This window comes from Carlito syrichta, unplaced genomic scaffold (genome assembly GCF_000164805.1).
Source record: "Carlito syrichta isolate Samal-C Ts95f unplaced genomic scaffold, Tarsius_syrichta-2.0.1 Scaffold314276, whole genome shotgun sequence".
Classification (NCBI taxonomy): Eukaryota; Metazoa; Chordata; class Mammalia; order Primates; family Tarsiidae; genus Carlito; species Carlito syrichta.
The window spans coordinates 182237-203598 of NW_007258372.1; the positions used below are offsets into that span (position 1 = coordinate 182237).

Below are 21362 nucleotides of genomic sequence, written 5' to 3' on the forward strand. Positions count from 1 at the left end.
CAGGATTCTGAAGAAGCAGCAGGATTTCCTCGAGAAAGGGTTTTGGAGTATGAAAGAAGGACATCAAGGGTTTTCATTAGAAAATTGGAGTGCCACTCGCTGACATGGGTACCAGATGGCGAAGCAGATTTTGGAGAGGAGGTCACTTTGTAGAATGACTTCCCCAAGTTCTCACCCGACTTCAGCTCATTCAGCTTAGTCTTTGTCCTCAAAGCCATTGAAAATGAAGGCAAATATTCCATTTATTGAAAATGGAGCTGCAGAATTAAGTTTGTATTTCCCAGAGAGACCCTTAGAGATTGTTTTGAAAACAAGGAAACAGAAGACCCGACAGGGTCTTTTAAGTTGAAAGGATGGTGAGCATCTGACTGAACTAATTGATTAGGTTCTACCATAACCTCTCACGAGCAGATACAGACTGATAGTTGACATCACACTCTGGGCTTCAACTAAGCTGGGGAATATCGACTCAAACAACTTTTTAATCTAGGCCAATTCTTCTGATTTTATTTGACTGTGATGTAAATGGAAATAAATTTAACACCAGCTATGGGAATATCTGGGAAATGATGTGTTGTTTGTTAAATTTGATCTTCATCATAAGAAAAGCCTGTTTGGCAGGACCAGAGACTAACTTCCTTCAATAACATTTTTTTGGGGGTAATAGCATTTTGGAGTGAAAATGAGTTAACCGTTCAGGGTTATAAGCAGCTGTTTAACATTTGCCGGGTTACTTTGGAGCTCAGGTTCCTCATGTAGACAGTAGCTGTATAATTTAAAATAATTTTTACACATTCCTTCTTATTGAAAAACTCAAAGCAGGTACTTGCAAAATGACAAGGTTAAAAAAGACGAATTTAAAGTGCCTTTCTTAGGGCACTTGGTGGGTAAAATGGAAGTCTTGCAGAAATGTATTCCATACATGTAAACATTTAAGTAACTAACATTTGCTCAGTGATTAATGACACTAACAACAACAAAAATCACAGGGTAGGGTGCATAGCAGAGATAGGAATCTTGGGTGGAGTTCTCAATTTTAAATGTACTAGCACTGGAATGAAATAGAGTTTTACAAATAGAAGCATACCCGTCAGGACCGAAGAGGTGCGTTTTGGCCATTAGAGAAGAGGCGGAAGATAAGACAAGGGCTTCTCTGTGGAAAAGCGGAACCTGCTTTTCTGGTTCATGGGATACCAGGCATTCCTCAACTAGGTCTGCCTCATGTTGTACCACAGTAAGGACTTCATTCATTTCGCTGTATTTGTGAAATTCAAGGTGATTTTCCTTTTCACCTTGCTTTGGGGAATTCATCTCACCTTTGCAGCCCAAGTCGCCTTGAAAATCCCATTTGAAAGAGAAGCACATTGACCACATCCCTGAGAGTTAAATGTGGCAGCAGAGGGAAGGAGGCATGTTCGTTCCATCTTGGTGTCTTTCCAGCCACTGGCTGGTCACTGTGTAGCTCTCAGTGACATTCAGTGTTTTGCTTTTGTAAAATTGGTTTTAAAAAATAGGGTCGCAGGCCGGGCTCGGTGGCTCAGCCTGTAATCCCAGGGTTTTGGGAGGCCGAGGTGAGTGGGTTGCCTGAGCCCGCAGGTTCGAGACCCGCCTGGGCAATTTGGTGAGACCCCATCTCTACAATACATAAAAAATTAGCCGGGTGTGGTGGCACGCACCTGTAATTCCGGCTACTCGGAAGGATCGCCGGAGCCCAGCAGGTCGAGGCTGCGGTGACCGGGAGCGGCCACTGCACTCCAGTCTGGGCGACAGAGTGAGACTCCAACTCAAAAAAAAAAAAAAAAAAATAGGGTCGCAGAGGCGATGAGGCAGAAACCCTGGTTGACAGCGTTGCTCCAAGAGTCAAGGTGGAAGGGTTGGGGGAGGCGCGTCCTCTCTCCCCTCGGAGTCTGATGTGCCCTGACCTTCTTTTTTGCAGCGGAGTAGAGAGTGACTGATGTGTGCCCAGATGCCCTGCTGGCCGCCCAGCCACGTGCTGTGGCTCTGAGGAGCCCTGCAGCCCAGGACGCACGTGTGGCCAGCTTCTGACTAGCCCGCAGGGGCCCTTGTAAGCTCTCAGGGAAGCTGGAGCCGGACAGCTGACCACAGACCCTGCTCTATCTTATTTCAGGAGCTTCTCTCCAAGCCTGTAGTGAGGGCAATATTTCCCCTCCTTATTCTGCTGGGCTTCTGCTAAGTACTTTTACCAAGCGAATCTATGTTGTTTAGGGCATACAAAGATGGAAAATCTCATATATATATCAAGGGAATGTTTAGCATAGAAGCCAGGTAGAGGTTACTTGTTGGGGTTTAAGGGAAGGTAGTAATTCAGATAGACACACAGAGGTCTTCCAAGTGATCAGTCATCTGGCTCTTAGGAAGAAGTAGGTAAATGGTGTTACTTTTGTTTTTTATTGAAAAGATGTGGGGTACAATTCAGGGTTAGGTATACAAATGTTCATTATGCAGGTACCCTTGTGGATGAGGTGTGTCTTCCCTCTCCCCTGGCTGTTTCCCACTACTGCCAGTCCTACCCCTTTTGTCTGGTGTTAATTTTATTAGTTTTTTAAAGATTGATTGATTGATTTTTGAGTTGGCATCTCACTCTGTCGCCCAGACTGGAGTGCAGTAGCACCATTACAGTTGAATGCAGGGTCAACCTTGTGGACTCAGGTCCAGCCTCCTGTGTCAGCCTCCTGAATTTTTTGTAAAGATTAGGTCTCACTATGCTGCCCACCTGGTCTCAAATTTCTGGGCTGAAGCAATTCTTCTGTCCTGGCCTCCCAAGTGCTTGGATTACAGGTTGTGCCACCACACTCAGCCTAATTTTGAAATAGTAGTTCTTTTCAGCCTATCTGTTTCACAATAATAAAAATAAGATTTAAAAAATGAAAATGACATCTGCAAACCTAAATTTTCAATCTTGCTTTACCATTTTTTATTATTATGAAATTAAGAAGGAAGTTTTTACCTATCAGTTTATAGCTGATCCTGGGTATCATAGAGGCTGTAAATGTTGGTCTTTTGGGAGGGAGTCAGGGAAGGTATTCAATCTTTGCTTTTTTAGCTGTATTTTAAAAATAAATCCAAATAACAAAAAAAAGCCCAACAACACTTCTGCTTATGTAGTTGGCCTGTTTAAGAGTGATCTGCAAACATTTCCTCATGTATGAAATGGAAGTAATGAGGCCAACCTCACCACATGCAGAGAAAATTAAATAAAATACACCCGGGGCACTATTGATTCACAGTCAACCTTTAGTAAAATGTTAGTTTCCATCCTCCCAGGCCTAGTCAAATTAATTTCATGAAATATACATGTATATAAGGGTTTATCCAATGGCTTTATTTATAAAGCTAGAGAAATAGGAGTGACTATATAGGGAACTTATAACACAGTGAGTATGCTCAATATCAAATGCTACCAAATTTCTGCATTTCATTTTTACTGAGGGTAGATAAGGTTTAAAATACTATGGAAATATAACAATGACTATTGATAACTTATGATTATCAAACGGTAAATCATTTACATTACTTTTATGTAGTGAGAATAATACAATGCTGCATAGGGTTGTTATAAAGTTTAGTGAGTTGAGATTTGTAGAGCACTTAACACTCTTTAGAGTTCTTTATGGTGTTTTCCAAATGAAACCACATACACTGTTGTAACCCTCTCATCAATCCTGTGAAATTGTAACATTATAATCCCCATTTTGCAGAAGGCCAGGTGATCAACAAATAGCCAAAGGTGCCTTAACCACTGTGAAACTGAGGTGTTTGATGAAACCTTATGAATTTAGTTAGAGGAGGAGGAAAAAACAGTGTATCTTAAAAAATGTCTGATGTTTTGATGCTAGGAATGGTAAAGACAAAACTATAGAAAGTCTTTTGGAAGCCCTTGGGTAACATTTACTATTTATGATGATTTCTGACACTTGTGTTTGTCACCAGCCCATGGAGAAGAGAGCATTGCAAGTGAGTGAATGACTTTAGTTGTATCAAGTAGGTAGGTAAACATGGATACTTAGTCTTGTGACCATTTAATATTCGGATATAACATTCTTTGACTCCCACAGATTTGTGATCTAAAAACTGTGTGTTATTCATTCGATTATATCCTCCTAGTAGGAGAAATCCCAAATAAAGAGTCATCTTGTAGGAAGTGAAGCAGTCATGGTCACATCTACAGAGTGGTCAACCTGTCTTCCCCTCAGCTTTCTAAACAGAGCAAAAACGTTGGAAGAGTCATGCTTGCTTGATAAATATAGGATACACTTCTTCTCAAAATCTAACTCTCTGATGGTAGTGTTGATTTGTATTTTATAGTTGTTATGCCATTTTGTTATAGATGGCACATTAAATTCTAACTGTATGCTTTTTAAAACAGTTCTTGGTGTGAAATAAAATAGCTTGAGAAGCTCCTAAAACTGTGACAAACCAGAATGCTCTCCATTTGTTTTTGCTTTTTGTGTAGTCTTTTCATTTGTAGATTCATGAAACACCTGTCTGGCTCTGTGTTTGGCAATGGAATCCAAAGACGAGTTCAGGTTTAAAGAGCACATGTATACAAGAGGAGAATCAGGTTTAAAGAGCACATGTGTACAAGAGGAGAAAGGGAAATATATAGTCAGGGATGAAGGTAAAAGGACACACTTTAAGTGGCAGCAAAGCCAAAGCATGGAGCAGTCTGGAGACTAAAAACTCAATACTAAGGCAATGAACATGACCTGGCCATGCTAACATCAGAGCAAGGGCAAAAACATGGAAGGGCCAAACTGCTGCTTTGGACTCATGGTGCAAATTTAGCAGATGGCTTTAGGGAAAAGGATGCTGTTTAATGGCTTCTTAGCTTTCATCTTGTTTATTAAGCAGAACACCTTCAAACTGACAAGTCTTGCCTAATAATCACAAGGATTTGAAGTCCATCATAGATGAGCCATTGGATTACCGTAAGCAGAATTGCACAAGCCACCACTTTCATAGTAACCCTGTAAATGATCTACTCCCCCTGACCACCCCACACATATTTTTACAGCTAAGGAATCTGAGGGTCAGAGGGAGGATACAGGTAGAAAGTGACAGAGTCAGGATTACCAATTCAGCCTACCTTGCTTCAAAGCTTTGTTCTTCCAAATATTTTACAAGGTTACCCAAAGTTATCCATATCCTTAGGGACTCAGTTCTCAGTTCCCTAAATTTGTCCTTAATTATTCTCAACTCGGGATCTTGAATTTTATAAGCTTCAACCCCCTCAGTACAAATCCCTTTGGGCTGGCAACCCAGTATCTGAGCTGTGAAGTTTGAATCCCCTAAATTTGAATTCTTAGCTCTTAGAAATGACATATATTTTTGCCTTTCTGTCCTGTGTAGAAGTGCAGAGTGCTACGCTGGGAACATCGGTGAATATTCAGCTTCTCACCCTGAGTCCTAGACCTCCAGTTAAACTGAGACAGGAGCCAGGAATCCCTTTGGAGCTGGGAATCCTGAGTGTTTCAGCTGTACTAGACATCTCTTATTTCTTTCTGGACTACTGACTTATACAAGCTTGGTTTTATCTGCTTGGAGGGCTATTTTCTTCTTCCCTCCTCCTTGCTAAGTCTCCCTTGTTCTTAGACTAAGTGACATTTCCTCAGAAGGCGTTCCCTGGCCTCTAGGCTGAGTTGAAAATTGCTTGAAATTCATAACACACTACTTCTCCTTTGATAACATTCATCACCCTGCCATTTTTTTTTTTTTGAGTTGGAGTCTCACTCTGTCACCCAGGCTGGAGTGTAGTGGCACACTCACGGCGATCCTTCCGCTTCAGCCTTCCAAGTAGTCGGAACTACAGACTCGTGCTACCACATCTGGCTTATTTTTGATTTATTGTGGAGATGAGGTCTCATCAAGTTGCCCAGGTTGGTCTCGAACCTGCAGGAAGAGGCAATCCACTCACCTTGTCCTCCCACAGTGCTGGGATTACAGGCTGAGCCACTGAGCCCAGCCCACCCTGTAATTTTGTGATTACTTCTCTCTTTTCTGCTATCCCCTATCTTACCCTACGGTACCCCCCATGACCCTAGCACAGTGCCTGGACTACGTTGATATAGATATTCAGTAAATATTTGAACTGAGGAATGAATTTTTTTTTTTTCAGTCGGAGTCTCACTTTGTCGCCCAGACTGGAGTGCAGTGGTCGCTCCCAGCCACCACAGCCTCGACCTGCTGGGCTCCAGCGATCCTTCCGCCTCAGCCTTCCGAGTAGCCGGAATTACAGGCGCACGCTACCGCCCGGCTGATTTTTTGATTTATGGTAGAGATGAGGTCTCACTGCCCAGGCGGGTCTCAAACCCGCGGGCACAGGCAATCCACTCACCTCAGCCTCCCAAAGGCGCGAGATTACAGGCTGAGCCACCGAGCCCGGCTGAGGAATGAATTAATAAATGCATGAACCGTTAACATCCCGGTGGTGAGTGTGAGGTTTGATAATGGTGTCTAAAATAATACCACATCGGCCAAGAAAGGCATTTCACAATTTTGTTTTCAATGAATAAAAACTGCCTGTAATCTCAGAACTTTTGGAAACTGAGGCAGGAGGATCACTTGAGGGCAGGAGTTTGAAACTAGCAGGAGCAATATAGCAATACTCTATCTCTACAAAAATAAGAATTAGCTGGATGGGGTGTCATGCACCTGTAGTTCCCAGCTGCTTGGGAGGCTGAGGTGGAAGGATCATTTGAGCCCAGGAGTTTGGAGCTGCAGTAAACCATGATTGTGTCACTTGTACCTTAGCCTGTGCAACAGAGTGAGACCATACATCTTAAAACAAAAAGAAGAAGAAGAAAGAAAACTATGCACTATGTCCCACCTTCTCTTTCTTTCTACATGTACTCTCTGACATGTGGCAGGCTCGTGTAGATGGAAACTTGTACCATGAGCATTTGGATCTGGCCCCATGGTAGAAGTTGAGAGACTGTTTCTCTAGCCCTGTTGTCTCTGGGAACCAGCAGCTTCAGCCTGTGTTCTTTACAACCGTTTTGGATGTTCCTATGACATCAGATTACCCTTCTTCTCATCCCATGAATCAGAGTTGGCCCTCCTGAGACTCCTATGAGCATCAGTTTGGAGTTCATACAGCTGCATCTTCGTTACGGGTTCATTGTTTAAGTTAATGGGCCGCCTGAACTTGAAGGTGGGTGTGTTTCCTGACAGATAGCTTGGAGAAGGGAAAAATAAGCTCAGAAAGGTGTGAACTGATGATGCATCTGTGACTCATAATAAAAAATACACTCACCATTTTCTCTCTGCATATGTTTTCATCAGCAGTTTCTGAAGTGGTTAATTATGGCAAAGGCAAGTTCACGTATAGGGTTTGTGCTGGGTGTTGTTGACTTGGTTCTTCACTCTTCACCTTGGCATCCTATCTGTTCTGCCTGGGCAGCAGCATCAGTACCGACCCGTGCGGGCTGCGTCGGTGGGCCTTTTTGTCCCTTGGCTTTGGGCTGGGTTCAGCTCATTAGCGGCATACATGGGATTTCAGAGGGCAAGAGCGTGAGGTCAGGGTACCAAGTTCCTTGGCTCTCAAGTTCCTTGAGGGTCGGCTGTTACCCTTCACCAACGGTCAGAACCTCTGTCAAGTGGCCCTTGTCTTAAGTTATCCTGTTCAACTTCTGGTAACTGTTCCCTCCTTATGCCCCTACAGACCCATTATCCTAGAGGTGGGCACCGCTTGGTGCCATGTTGGATTTCCCTAGCTTCTGCCCACATGATCCTAGAGCCCTGTAATTAAACTCCTCGAGTTACCCAATTTAAGTGCACTGTCTTTTTTCCTGCCTGGAATCTGTCATATTCAGAGGTTATTTGTGGATGGGAAAATGTACTTGTGTAGTACATAGGATTCTGACAGTTGTTGATAATAGAAGCAACTGTTTAAACCTCTTCCTTTGATGAGATAATTGGGATATAGATTGCTTGTATTACACATAAACTTTTTAACATTCCCAAGAGTACTCTATCAAAATAGACCAAAATAAATGTCTGTGCCCCAGAGCTCTTCCAAAGAACATTCCAAAGAAGGAAGACATGACACATGAAATAAATGAAACCACAAACCGGGGGCTAAGAAGGAACAATGGCATTTCAGAAATCGTTGTTTTATTTAAAAAAAAAAAAAACCAGTTTCTGTAGCTATTCTGTTATTTACTCACGATTTCATTCTCTCACACAGTTAGGTTTCAGATTTATGCAAAAAAGATATCAGTTGATGATACAACAAACAAACAAAGAATACCTGACATGCACACATTTTTTCAGTTACACTTTCGCTGGCCCCAGCTGAAAGTGACAAACGACTCAGGCTCCTATCATTTTGCTCACAGGAGACCAAGGCAGGGTGTGATGCAGTGTGACCGATCAAACAGAAAGTTAGTATTTGATGAAATGAAAGGAGCTCATGGGGAAAATTGAAACTAATTGAATCAAAATGGGGACTTGCTATCTAGAAAACTATCTGTAAGTTAAAGGGATTTGGTAGTGCACCGTGAGATGGCTGGCCATGGGCTACGTGCAATGTCAAGGATGGGCAGAGAGAGCAAGAGAGGTGAGAAAGGATTAGCTCTACCTTTAAAGACAAAAAAAAAAATCTCTGCTCTGGATCAAGAACAAGTCACAAGGACGCCACTAAAAATACACCTTTCAACTTCCTTTGTTTTCTCTTGAGCTCACTGGTTATTTGAAATGAATATAAAATGTTATATATACACCAGGACACGCTGTGGCTCCCCCTTTGCGCTTTGTTCTTTGTGTGTGTGTGTAGATTTTGCATTGTAGTGATTTGCTGTCAGGTTAATGGGAACAAACAGGCTTTGAACTTTATTTCTTTGACAGGAGGGACTCATTATTGGGCAGTTATATACTGAGTGTTTGCAACGTGTCCTTCTCTGAAGGGGCTTGAGTTCAGTGGCGAATAAGGCAAAATCGTTTTTGCTCTCATGGGGTGAAGGAAAACAGCCCTAATTACTTACTGCTTCTTCAACCCCGGAGGAAAAGCCTAGGGTTCATGGCCAGAGATTAAGTAGCCAGAGGCCGGGCTCAGTGGCTTAAGCCTGTAATCCCAGCACTTTGGGAGACCGAGGTGAGAGGATTGCCTGAGTCCACGGGTTCCAGAGATTGAGTAGCCAGCGTAAAAACGGTCTCAGTGTTATCAATTTAGAATAACATTACTGCTTTCATTCATTCCTCTAAAGTGTCTGCCAACTTGCTAGTTGTGTTGACTGTCAATTTCTAATTGTTAGAGTCAGACTCTTCCCATGGATAATGGTACGTGTAATAAAATGCAAATTCTGGAATTTCCTTGATTTTTGCTTTCCTAGGATGACTCTATGAATTCTTACTCTTGTGGCTGTCCACGCTGCCTGGAATAGTTACACGACATTTACATTTTTAAAGCTTCTGCTCCAGTGGGATTGGGCTTTATTTCAAATATTTGCAAGGGTTTTTAAAGGACAAAATATAAAGTTAAGCTGGGTCTTAATATGAAGCATTTGAACAGGAAGTGGTGAAAATTACTCTCCATGCCCTGGACTCAAGCACACAGCCCATTCTACTCAGAGGCTAATTTGCATTGCTGGCATTTTCAATAGAGATGGATTATTCCATCTTTCACTATCTGGGGCAACAGGCACTATTTTGCCAGCGCAAAGAATCAGGAAAATGAGGTATGTAAAAACATGGTTTTCATGACCTAATCGATAATTGAGTGCCACGGGGGCAGTAGCTAATTACACTGCTTTCTGAAACTGGTTATGTCTACATTGTGATAAATGCATTTTAAAGATATATGCATGAAAAGAAGCTTTAACTATGCTAAAAAGTGGCTAATGGATACAGAATATTTCTTAATAAATATTTTTCTTAAGTAGAAGAACAGACTTTGCAAAAGTGTGTGCTTTAGCTGAAGTGAGAATCCCTCTTGTTGGGGCTGTGTTGGGGCTGTGTTGTTCCTCTTTCTAATCCATGATTTTGCTAGGTTTCATTTGCTGTTCACATGCAGTTCTACAACATAGCTTTATAGAATCCATTTGCAGAGAGGATTGTAATGCAATCTAGTAGCATCTTGTATCTTTTATGAATGGCCTTAAATGTTTGTTGCTTAAAAAGTTGCTCCACACATTTTGCTTTTGCATATGAAAGTCAAAGATTAAGCAACACTGCTTGTGACATAAACATACACAGTTTGTTATTGCTTCCCCAGACAGCATTTAGGAAAGATAAGCAGGGCAGCAAAGCGTGCATTTTGTTCCGTGAACATGCAAGTGGCTTTCACTCTATCTCACCTACCTTGCAAGGGGTGCTAACTTCAACGTGCATGCATTTGTGAGCTTCCTAGAGCAATCAAAGATGCCTGTATACATATTTATGGTACCTGGTGTTTCTGTTGACAGAGGACTAGAGAGATGATGATAATCCAGACGTTTTTATAAAATGTGTGGGAAATATATATCACTGCGTATGGTTAATATTTGTGGTCACTGCAACCAAAGACAGGAGAGGCTTTAAAACTGAAAAAGATATTTCTATGGAGATGTCTTTGCTGTTCCTTCAAAAAGATGAAAGGTTATAGGTATGAAAGTCGTAGGTATGAAAGCCATAATGATTTAGAAGGAAATACAACATATCCTTAGGATTAGTGACTCGCCAAGGGAGAACTTGACATTTTTCAAATAAATGGACATTAAAAATCATAAATCATTATTCTTAAATTTTAGAGTTAAAGATGTCACGATTCAGATTCATTCTGTCCAATTCGATGCAAAATTAGTATTGAATAAATAAAGTTTTGTAAGCCAGATGAAGAATTGAGATCTAAGTAAAGTTACTGATTATAATTTTTCTTTCTTTAAAAAGACAAAAACAACTTGTATCAATTATCCTCAGTCCTTACTGTTTCATGGGTCTTCTAATAGCAAAAACAGCTGTAAAATGATAAAATCCAAGTGTTCTTCTTGCTCATCTAAGTGTATGTTCATGTGGCTGTAAAAAATTTCAATCCAGTAGTAGTGGGAATCTGGCGCGGGGAGGGGGGCATACCTCATCAACAGGGGTACCTGCATAATGAACACGTGTATGCCCCACATCTTTAAAATACAAAATTAAAAAAAATTACATCCAAATTTAAGTGCTTTCTACATTTATAATTTCAAATTGACTATGAAAACAATCCTTTGAGATAGGCTGGAATAATTATTTCTCCCATTGTAAAGGGTGAACAAGAAGACACTTTTTTGTGTCTTTATTTTTAGCCACAGGAGAACTTTTCTTGCAAGTTCTTACCTCCAGTTCTTTCCTCTCACTTTTGTAAATCCCCAGTCCAAGCTCATCTCTCTCTCAATTGTACATTGTTTTCCTCTTTCATCATTCTCCGTGTTCAGCAGACATCCCTTCTCCACCCAGTCTTTGAACTTCCTCTTTTCTACTATAGAAACTATGGAAAGTAATAAATACAGAAGGCAAGCAAGGGGAATCAAAAGGCTAAGGAGGTTAGTAGAAACTAGAAAAGTGACAGAGAAAAGGGAAGAGGGCTAAGAATTACAGCAGGAAAATGACAGCTGGTTGCTCATGTTACCAACCTTGATGATCTCTTCCAGCTCATCCATCTTGTTAACTCAGAAATAATGCTGCACTTCTAGAAACTCACCTCAATCTCAGCAATCACCTTTGACTTGCCAAAGTTGACATTGGATTCGGTCTAGTTCTTATAAGAGGAGATTACGCTCTCTTAGAAAAGACTCATATGGAATATTTATTTAAATCGTAGAAAAAAATACCCACTAAGGATCACTAGCTATTTGAGGAAAATATCTTTTATAAAATACAGAGACCAAAGCAAACAAACACAAAAAAGCAGTTCAGCAGTGTGAGCTGTGTAGTTTTTGTCACTAATGTCCCCAAGCAGATAAGAGAGGATATTGTGCCCTTGAAAGCAGAAAAATGTTATTAAAAGAATCATTTGAAAAACAAAAAGATATTCTTGAAAATTAAAAATATAATATAAACAATTTTAATGGATACTTAAGAAATTAAGTTGAAGAAGTTCTCAGAATATAATGCAAAAAACCTATATAATCAGAAATATGGGAGAAAAGATTAAAAAATTAAAGAATAATTCCAGAATGTTCAACATCCCAAAAGAAAGAGTTCTAGAAACAGAACATTGAAAGCAGGAAAGAAAATAATAGAGAAACAGGGCAAGAATTTTTTCAGAAATGAAGGACCCATTTTCTTTCTAGCCTAAATGGACACTTGCTGAGTGCCCAGTACTATGGAGGAAGAGACCCCTTCAATAAATAATCATGTAATTTTAGAACACCAGGGACAAAGAGACTATCTAGAATCAAAATTGCATTGTCCTCAATAGCAGCCCCCAAAACTAGACTCCAATAGAGCAAGGCCTTCAAAATTATCGTCAATCTAGAATTCTGTACCCAGTCAAACTATCAATTAAGTTTAGAGGTAGGACAAAGGCAGTTTTAGACTTACAACTCCTTTAAAAATGTCCCTCCTTTGTGTGCTTTCTCAGTCAACTACTGGAAGATGTGCTGTACTAGGACAAAGAAGTCAACTAAGAAAGAGGAAGATCTGGGATACAGAAAACAAGGACCCAATACAAAAGCAAAATAAAGTAATTTATTGGAATTATACTAAAAGGAAGATTCAAAACCAACATACGTGCGTGATATCTAGACAGCAGCTGATCCAGATTAGCAGATCGGAAGGCTATAGAAGAGATTCTTCAAGAAACTAAAATTGAAAAAAACCCTGCATAATATGTTGAATATATTAAAGTAAGATTTACATGGATAGGGAAGAGAGTTTGAGCAAAACGAAGAGAATTTTTAACGTCTTGGTTTCAGGTCATAGGAAAGCTATACCAGAAAAGACACTACAGTCTACTGCATGTCTTAGCCGTCATGAACACTTGCATTGTCGTAATGTTCACAGAAAATAGTTATCTAAAAAAGTCATGACATGACAATACTGGAGCCATAAGGGACCATGAAGTGTGCTTGTGGGTGTCTTTGTGGGTGTGTATGTAAGAAAGGTGGGAAAGTGTGGAGGTGTGGCTGTGGGAGGGAGCGACATCCTCAACTTTCATCATAGGAGTCTGTAGGTGAGGCCAAATGGGAAAAATCGAGAAATAGCAGTAAACCCAAAGGTATGCAGGTATAAGATTTGAAATGATAAAGCAACCTGCTAAAGTAGTTAAGTAGAAATTTATTTTCCCTGGAGACCAGGACATGGAGAAAACCAACTGAAATAAGTGGGCCCTGAATCACTGGTCAGGTGAGCACAAAGGCGGAAACAACAGACCTTTGACTTGCCAAAGTCAACATTGGATTCAGTCTAGTTCTTTTTTTTCTTTTTTTTTGAGTTGGAGTCTCACTCAGTCGCCCAGACTGGAGTGCAGTGGCCGCTCCCGGCCACCGCAGCCTCGACCTGCTGGGCTCCGGCGATTCTTCCGTCTCAGCCTTCTGAGTAGCTGGAACTACAGGTGCGCGTTACCACGCCCAGCTACTTTTTTGATTTTTATTGTAGAGATGAGGTCTTGCCAAGTTGCCCAGGCGGGTCTCGAACCTGCGGGGTCAGGCAATCCACTCACCTCGGCCTCCCAAAGCGCGGGATTACAGGCTGAGCCACCGAGCCTGGCCCAGTCTAGTTCTTATAAGGGGAAATTTTGTTCTCTTAGAAAAGATTCATAGGAATATTTATTTAAAAAGTAGAAAAGAATACCTACTAAGGCTCACTAGCTGTTTGAGGAAAATATCTTATGTAAAATACAGAGACCAAAGCAACAGACACTGGAAACTGCTGGAGGTGGGAGGGATGGGGGAGGAGAAGAAGCAGACAGCCACACACTGAGTACCAGCTGGGAGAGAGGTCCCACCAGCCAGCCAAACTGTACCTGCACACAACTTACTCGTGTAGCAAATCCTCACATGTCCCTCACAACTCTAAAATAGAAAAAGTAGGACTTTAATAAATTAAAAGTGGAGTTAAAAACAACATGATAGCTACACAGGACAAAATAGTTTCAGAAGCCATTCCCTTATTATTAATAAAAGTTGTGCCGGGCTTGGTGGCTCAGCCTGTAATCCCGCGCCTTTGGGAGGCTGAGGTGAGTGGATTGCCTGAGCCCGTGGGTTCGAGACCCGCCTGGGCAGCGAGACCTCATCTCTACAATAAATCAAAAAATCAGCCGGGCGTGGTAGCACATGCCTGTAATTCCGGCTACTCGGAAGGCTGAGGCGGAAGCATCGCCGGAGCCCAGCAGGTCGAGGCTGCGGTGGCTGGGAGCGGCCACTGCCCTCCAGCCTGGGTGACAGAGTGAGACTCCAACTCAAAAAAAAAAAAGTTGTGTATATAGTATCTAAGGGCTAATTTTAGAAATTATCCTATTGTGTTTCCACTCCCTGAATCTGGGGGAGGTGGATCACCCTTTTCTCTCTCTCTCTAATGTACTTTCTAAATAAACCGTATTTTCCAATCTAAAAAAAAAGACATTATCATATTGTACATCTAGATATTCGCCCTGCATGTCAATTTCCAAAATTTTTCAAAGTTATCTCTTTAATAAAACACCAGTTTGGTTGGTTTTGGAGAGGTTTTGGATAGCTAAAGGAATCACTGTCGAATGAAAATCCATGACAAAAATCTGTGGATATGGCAGCATACACTTCAAGCTCCTTGGGGAACCCAAACCTGTTTATGAGTTGCTGAAATTTTGCTAACTTCTGTTGCTGGGCCTCGCTGCCATGGACGCCCTCTCTGAGCATTTGGTATCAGGATTGTTAAGAGCCAGTAGGGAAGGTAACTTAGACTCTCTAGAAGAGACCACGCAAGAGGGTATGATGGCTTCTAGGGTCCTTGGACTCACTTATTGTGCTCTTCATACTGGGGACTTGGTGATGGCTTTTGAAGAGGGACAACCCTTTGAGCATTTGTACAGATGACAGGAGACTATCTTACCTTCTTTCTTTTTCGCCTGTCCCGTCACCGGGCCCTTTCCCGATTCTTCAGAAACTTTCCCTCTTTGGGTTGCCAGTTAGTGAGAGTCATAAGAGTGACCCCCAAATCGTACTGAGGGCTCAAAAAGACCTTGAGACATAAATCTATCTATCAATAAGGAAAGAAATCCCCATGACAACATTTTGATCAGAGGAAGAATCACTTTCCCTTCTCATCACGGATTGAAGGCCGACATTGAAGACTGGCCACTGCTTGGACCCACTGCCCCCATCCCGGAAGTATTCCTCCCTCCTGGCAGTTTCATCACAGTTTTCCAAGTTTGCAAGTGATTTTTAGGACAGCAGAGTCCAGGCGTTTATAAATGAAACCTATGCTCTAGCAACTAGCTGGTCCCTTTACTGGAGAAAGCTTTCTGTCTGCACCCAACACCTCTCTCACCCTCCCAAGACATGCTCTTACCAGGCTCCTACTCTTCCTTCCATTTTTAAGCATGTCTTTGTCTCTCTGGATCAGACATCTGTTCTGTAGGCTTATCATGATAGTTAGACAGCGGAGAACAAAGCAGACTTGAAGGGTAGAACAATATCTGCTGTTTTCCACCATTGGCTTTCCTGGGCCTAATATAGTGCCTGGTCCTAGCATTGTATGGACTCAATAAACATGTGTTGACTTGAGTGAATTTGCTCTGTCTCTACTTTTTAAAAATAGTTCCACACTCTATATCATATTGGTGACTGATTATGGATAGAAGAGTGCATCTTTCTTTTTTTCATTGCATCATGTTTTCTTTTTTTTTTTTAAAGTAAATTAAATTAAATTTTAAAGATGTGGGGTATAATTCAGGATTAGGTAGATGAGTGGTCATCATACAGGCAAAGTTTGGGCCTCCCTTTGGTCCCCATTTCACCTGGTTTCAGATCAAGTACTCCTATTGATGTTTTGCGTCCGAGTGCATCTTTCTTAGATCTATACTATCTTTGGTTGAGAAACATATATTAACTTCTATGTGAACGGCACAGAGAGGTTTTGACAAATGCCAGAGTCTCCCTCCCAAATTGGAATGTTCAAATCTGCAAAGGGCTTGGCTTTTTTCAATGTGAAGTTCTTGGAACCCATTAACAAATAAATGCGTCTTTATTTTATAATACAGTAGTTGTAGAGATGATGAGGGCAGCATCTAATAGACTTGAGAATTGCATTAGATGAATGGCAGGTCATTTGCCACACTAAAATGCTCTTAATATGATTTGTTCACAATCTTCCTGTTTTATTGCAGCCGGGGCACTGACAACAGACTGGCCCACCGGCGGCAGACGGTTCTCCGTGAGAAGGGGAGAAGGTTAGCTAATCGGGGACCGGCATACATGTTTAATGATCGCTCCACAAGCCTGTCCATAGAGGAGGAACGCTTTCTAGATGCAGCCGAATATGGCAACATCCCGGTGGTGCGGAAGATGTTAGAAGAATGCGTCTCGCTCAACGTTAACTGTGTGGATTACATGGGTCAGAACGCCCTGCAATTGGCAGTGGCCAACGAGCATCTGGAAATAACCGAACTTCTTCTCAAGAAGGAAAACCTCTCTCGTGTTGGGGATGCTTTGCTCCTAGCTATTAGTAAGGGTTATGTGCGGATCGTGGAAGCGATTCTCAACCATCCAGCTTTTGCTGAAGGCAAGAGGTTGGCCACCAGCCCTAGCCAGTCTGAACTCCAGCAAGATGATTTTTATGCCTATGATGAGGACGGGACACGGTTCTCCCACGATGTGACTCCGATCATTCTGGCTGCCCACTGCCAGGAATACGAAATCGTGCACACCCTCTTGCGGAAGGGTGCCAGGATTGAACGGCCTCACGATTATTTCTGCAAATGTAGCGAGTGCAACCAGAAACAGAAACATGACTCTTTCAGCCACTCCAGATCTAGGATTAATGCCTATAAAGGTCTGGCAAGTCCGGCTTACCTGTCATTGTCTAGCCAGGATCCAGTCATGACGGCTTTAGAACTTAGCAATGAGCTGGCAGTGCTGGCCAATATTGAGAAAGAGTTCAAGGTAGGTCGTTAACAGTAGGGACTTCCTCCACCGCCCCCTGCACAAGTCAGAGTCAAGGTGTAAGCTTTCATAGTGTGTGCAGCACCATGCTAGTGACTGTGGACACTGGGTATTTCTATATGTTTATTTCACAAGCTCTTTATTATAGTCATTGCGGTACAAGTTGTCATTACTACCAATTAGTGATGGTCTCCTATTGGCCAGACATTTGACATTGATTATGCCCGATCCTTATCGCAACCTTGAGAAGATATTCTTAGTTCCAGTTCACACGGAGAAATGAGGCATGGAAGGGTGCAGAAAGGCCAAAGATCAACCACCGGGAAATGGCAGAGCTAGGATCAGAATTCAGGTGTGCCAGTACATTCTAAAATCCAGGGATTTTCTCCCTTAAAACACTGTCTTTGTGTTCAGAGCACGGTGGTACTGACAAAGGCAGAAAGAGGAATAAGCTTAAGGAAGTCACAGTTGACTGGAGGGACAGAGGCACACATGAGTAAATAAATGAAACCGCTAAGTAGGACTAGAAGCGATGTTCTCTTGAAGTTCAGAGAAAGCAAAGTTCAATTCCTATCAGATCTCAGGGAAGTAGCATGTAAGATGGCGTTTCAGCTGTACATGGCAAAGAATGACGGAAGATAGTTTAGGCCAAGATGACAGCAAAAGCTAATAGACATGAAAAGGCACTTAGAATTTTGCTCAGTCTTTTAACGAAAGGCATCTGGAAGGTTGAGTGGTGTCAGAGGCTACCGTTATCCATATGGTCTGTGCTGCATTTGGAGAGGGTGAAAGCTTGGATTCCTAGCCCAAGGTCATTCCCCCACTCCTTTAAACTTCCTCTACCAGTTACCTGACCTGGCTCACAGGCTCAGCTTGTTCTACCGTGCATTTTTGTTGTTTGTGATGGACCTTTTTACTTTACTATGCCGTATGTGGGTTGGACTCAAGTTTGATTTACCAGGTGCAATGTTTTACAAAAATGAATGCTGGCTTTATTTTCTCTATTCTATGTACTGTAAGAATCTCTGCATCCCACACCTTGGGGGTTTGCAGCTCAGCCTCTCCTGAGCAGCTTCTTGGAGCCACCATTGCAAGTGTTTCACCCTGGTATAGGCTGTCATGTGTCCACCTAGACTCAGGTGCTGTCTATCCAGGGAGGGAGATGGGTGATGGCTACTGAAACCCTGGGTGTTCGCGTGACTTCCAAGATGGCCAAGGGTGCTGTTTCCCTAACTACATGGTAACCAAGAGGGCAGGATGAGTAAATGGCCCTTTCCTAGCTGATCTCAAATCCTTTCTTGCTTTCACTTGACTCGTAGGACACAGTGATTCAAGAACTTTACCAGATTCAAATTAAAGCAATTTCTTTGAACTCCAATTCGCATTAATTATTTTTAAATCTGTATTTAATTTTCAGTCATTTTATGGCTTAGGTTTCAACTTTTTTTCCCCTTTATTGTATCCTTGTTCTCACAATTTCTCTGAACCGCTGAGGACTTTGTCATCCTTTCTGTGTTCACTCCTTCACTTCCCTATATCTTTTGAGCCCCTGTTTGTACCACAGATGGTATTAGGGATAACTGATAGTGAGCACAGAGATGAAGTAGAAACGAAAAAGACAGTCAGTCAGTAATCCTGCCCTCCATTAGTTTATAATCTAATGGGAGAGAAAGACTCAGGTGTAGTGACTGTCATAATAGACATGTTCAGTCAGTAACCCTGTCCTCAATGAGTTTATAATCTAATGGGAGAGGCCCGAGTGTCGTAACTATCATACTAGACATAGTCAGTCAGTAATCCCGCCCTCCGTGAGCTTGTAGTATATTGGAGGGAATGACCTGTGTGAATGACTGTCTTACCAGGCATGACCTCAGAGTGTGAGGAGCGGGCTGGTGGCTCAAAGATGGGAAGAATGAACCCCGACCAGGATGTTTACTCTTCATTGCACCTCGATGCATTGCAAAATGTGGTGGCCCCCGCAGGATTGCAGGGGTTCAGAGATCTGGATGTGCTTTCCTGTGTTCCTCACACATTTATTTGCCCTTGCAGGCAGGAGGTGTCTGGATTAGGCACTTGTCCTCCTGTCCACCATATCTCAGTTAGTTCCGCAGTCTTTTGCAGCAGCTACTTTGATCTGCTAAACGAGTGAAACCTTTTGTTAATGCTTTGCATCTGTAGAGGTTTAAAGGCTATAAGGAGATAAATCTCTATGAAAATATAAATATCCCTAGTAGCATGCTATTAATGTCTTTTAAAAATGATTTTTAAAAATTAAGTTTGTTTATTGTTAAAAGAGGGAACAGGTTTAAAGATGTTTTAAAAAGTGTATCCCGGCTCTTTGGGAGGCCAAAGCAACAGGATTGCTTGAGCCTAGGAGTTAGGCACCAACCTGAGCAACCTAGACCTCATTTCTATAAAAAAAATAAGCCAGACATGGTGGTATGTACCTGTAGTCCCAGCTTCTTGGGAGACTGAGGCAGGAGAATTGCCCGAACCCAGGAGCCGGAGGCTGTGGTGAGTTGTGATTGTGTTACTACACTGCAGCCTGGGCAACAGACTGAGACCCGACACACAAACACACACACACACACACACACACACACACACACACACACACACACACACACACACACACACACACACACAGTATGCTAGAACTTGGTTAAAATAATTTTTCTAACTGGAAACCTTACTCAAAACTTGACTCCTGGTGGAAACAGGAATGCCTGTCTTGGCTCAAACAAACAAATAAACAAACAAAACCTTTTACAAACACAACACAAAACAAAAAAGTAGGCTTCTTCCCCCCAGGCTTCAAGCACTGAGACAAATATTCTACTCTCCCCGACTAGTTTGAGCAGCAGAGGAGAGAAGAGCCTCCTGCGAGCATGAGTGGCATTTGCCTCTATGTGTAAACTTGGGGAAGCCACAGCCTCTGCCCACTGCCACTGTGACATCAGCTTTTGCCAGCACCCCAGCCTCAGTTTACAGCAGGCTGAGCCCCAGCAGGGCTAGAGGAGTGGATGTCTCTGAGGTGAGCTTGGCTGCCAGGTCTCCTGCTTCTGCCCTTCAAAAACAACTTTCTTTTTCTTGTTCTAAAATAATATGTCGCCATGCTAGAAAATAATAATAATACAAATGAATTTTTAAATCATTCCTAATGTTGCCATGAAGACATGAGCACGGATACCCTGCACACATGCTGGCCTGCATCCTCTCAGGAAACAAAGGCCACAGAGGCTGGAAGCTCAGGCCTGGGTTGCCTCATGGGGACCTGGGAGAGGGCACTGGCCACAGGGAATCCTCCCCTCCTGGGCTTCAAATTCTCATGCTTATTTCCCACCTGAAGGATGGTTGGATAGTTCTATGCTCACTTGCACGTTTAAAAATTGATACCTAATTTTTTGTAAGCTTTAATGTGTTTGAGGAATAGGATTTCTGCATGGTGTACATATTGCCATATAAAAATAGAACTCTTACAATGCCCCTTCAAATGCATCCAAGGGACTTTAAATGCTATAACAATTTGATGCCACCATCACCTATTTTAAAAATAAGTGAACAACCTCTTCTTTAATATTCAGAATAGCTGCATCATTCCTTTTTCTCCTTTAGCTTGTATTTCTAGTCCGATTTCCGCCACAAGTGTGATTCCTGATGGTGCAGCCTTTTGCTGTGACTCCTATCATCACCTACACACACACACACACACACACACACACACACACACACACACACACATAACACATGTGTGCCTATATGAAAAGTATTCTGGAAAGAGTTACCCCTATATCTATTTATTAGCACATTTGACTAAAACTATATATACTAGGAATGTATTTTTAGTGATATTAATCATGTCCGCACTTTTGCTATATCTTTTATGAAAGAAGAAATATATATGAGTTGTTAAAAACTACTTGGTATGGGCACAGCGTGTTATTTTAGTCTTTGTTATTGGGACATATAAATTATTAAAGATTTTTTGGAATAAAATTAGAAAGGGGGCGATTGTGGTTGGAATAAATATATATTGATATGACTTGAGAACAGTTTTTCTGAGTTTTAAATACTGAATCTGAAAGAAACCACATAAGTTTTATCCGTGGGTTTTGACCAGTGTCCTGTGATTTGAATTCTAGAAATAATTCCAAGTCCCATTTGAAAGAGTTACTCTCGCTAGCCTTTTCTGCCTTGCCCGTTTGAGATGCTTTTTCTCCCTAACGAATGCTACACTTGAAAGATGAGTAATAAGAATAGTTTAAAGGAAAGACTAATATTGAAATCCATGGAAAAGCAATTTTGGGT

At 41.9% G+C, this 21362-nt stretch overlaps 1 protein-coding gene across 1 annotated transcript in view; it reads left to right on the forward strand.

Moving 5' to 3' along the window:
- The first annotated feature begins 16284 nt into the window (after positions 1-16284).
- Positions 16285-21362, forward strand: part of TRPC6 (transient receptor potential cation channel subfamily C member 6) — a 52236-nt gene continuing 47158 nt past the window's right edge. The window contains exon 1 of the mRNA XM_008071281.1: positions 16285-17054. Within this exon, the coding sequence (XP_008069472.1) occupies positions 16368-17054 (687 nt within the window). The 5' untranslated portion in view covers positions 16285-16367. The remainder of the gene's footprint in view (positions 17055-21362) is intronic.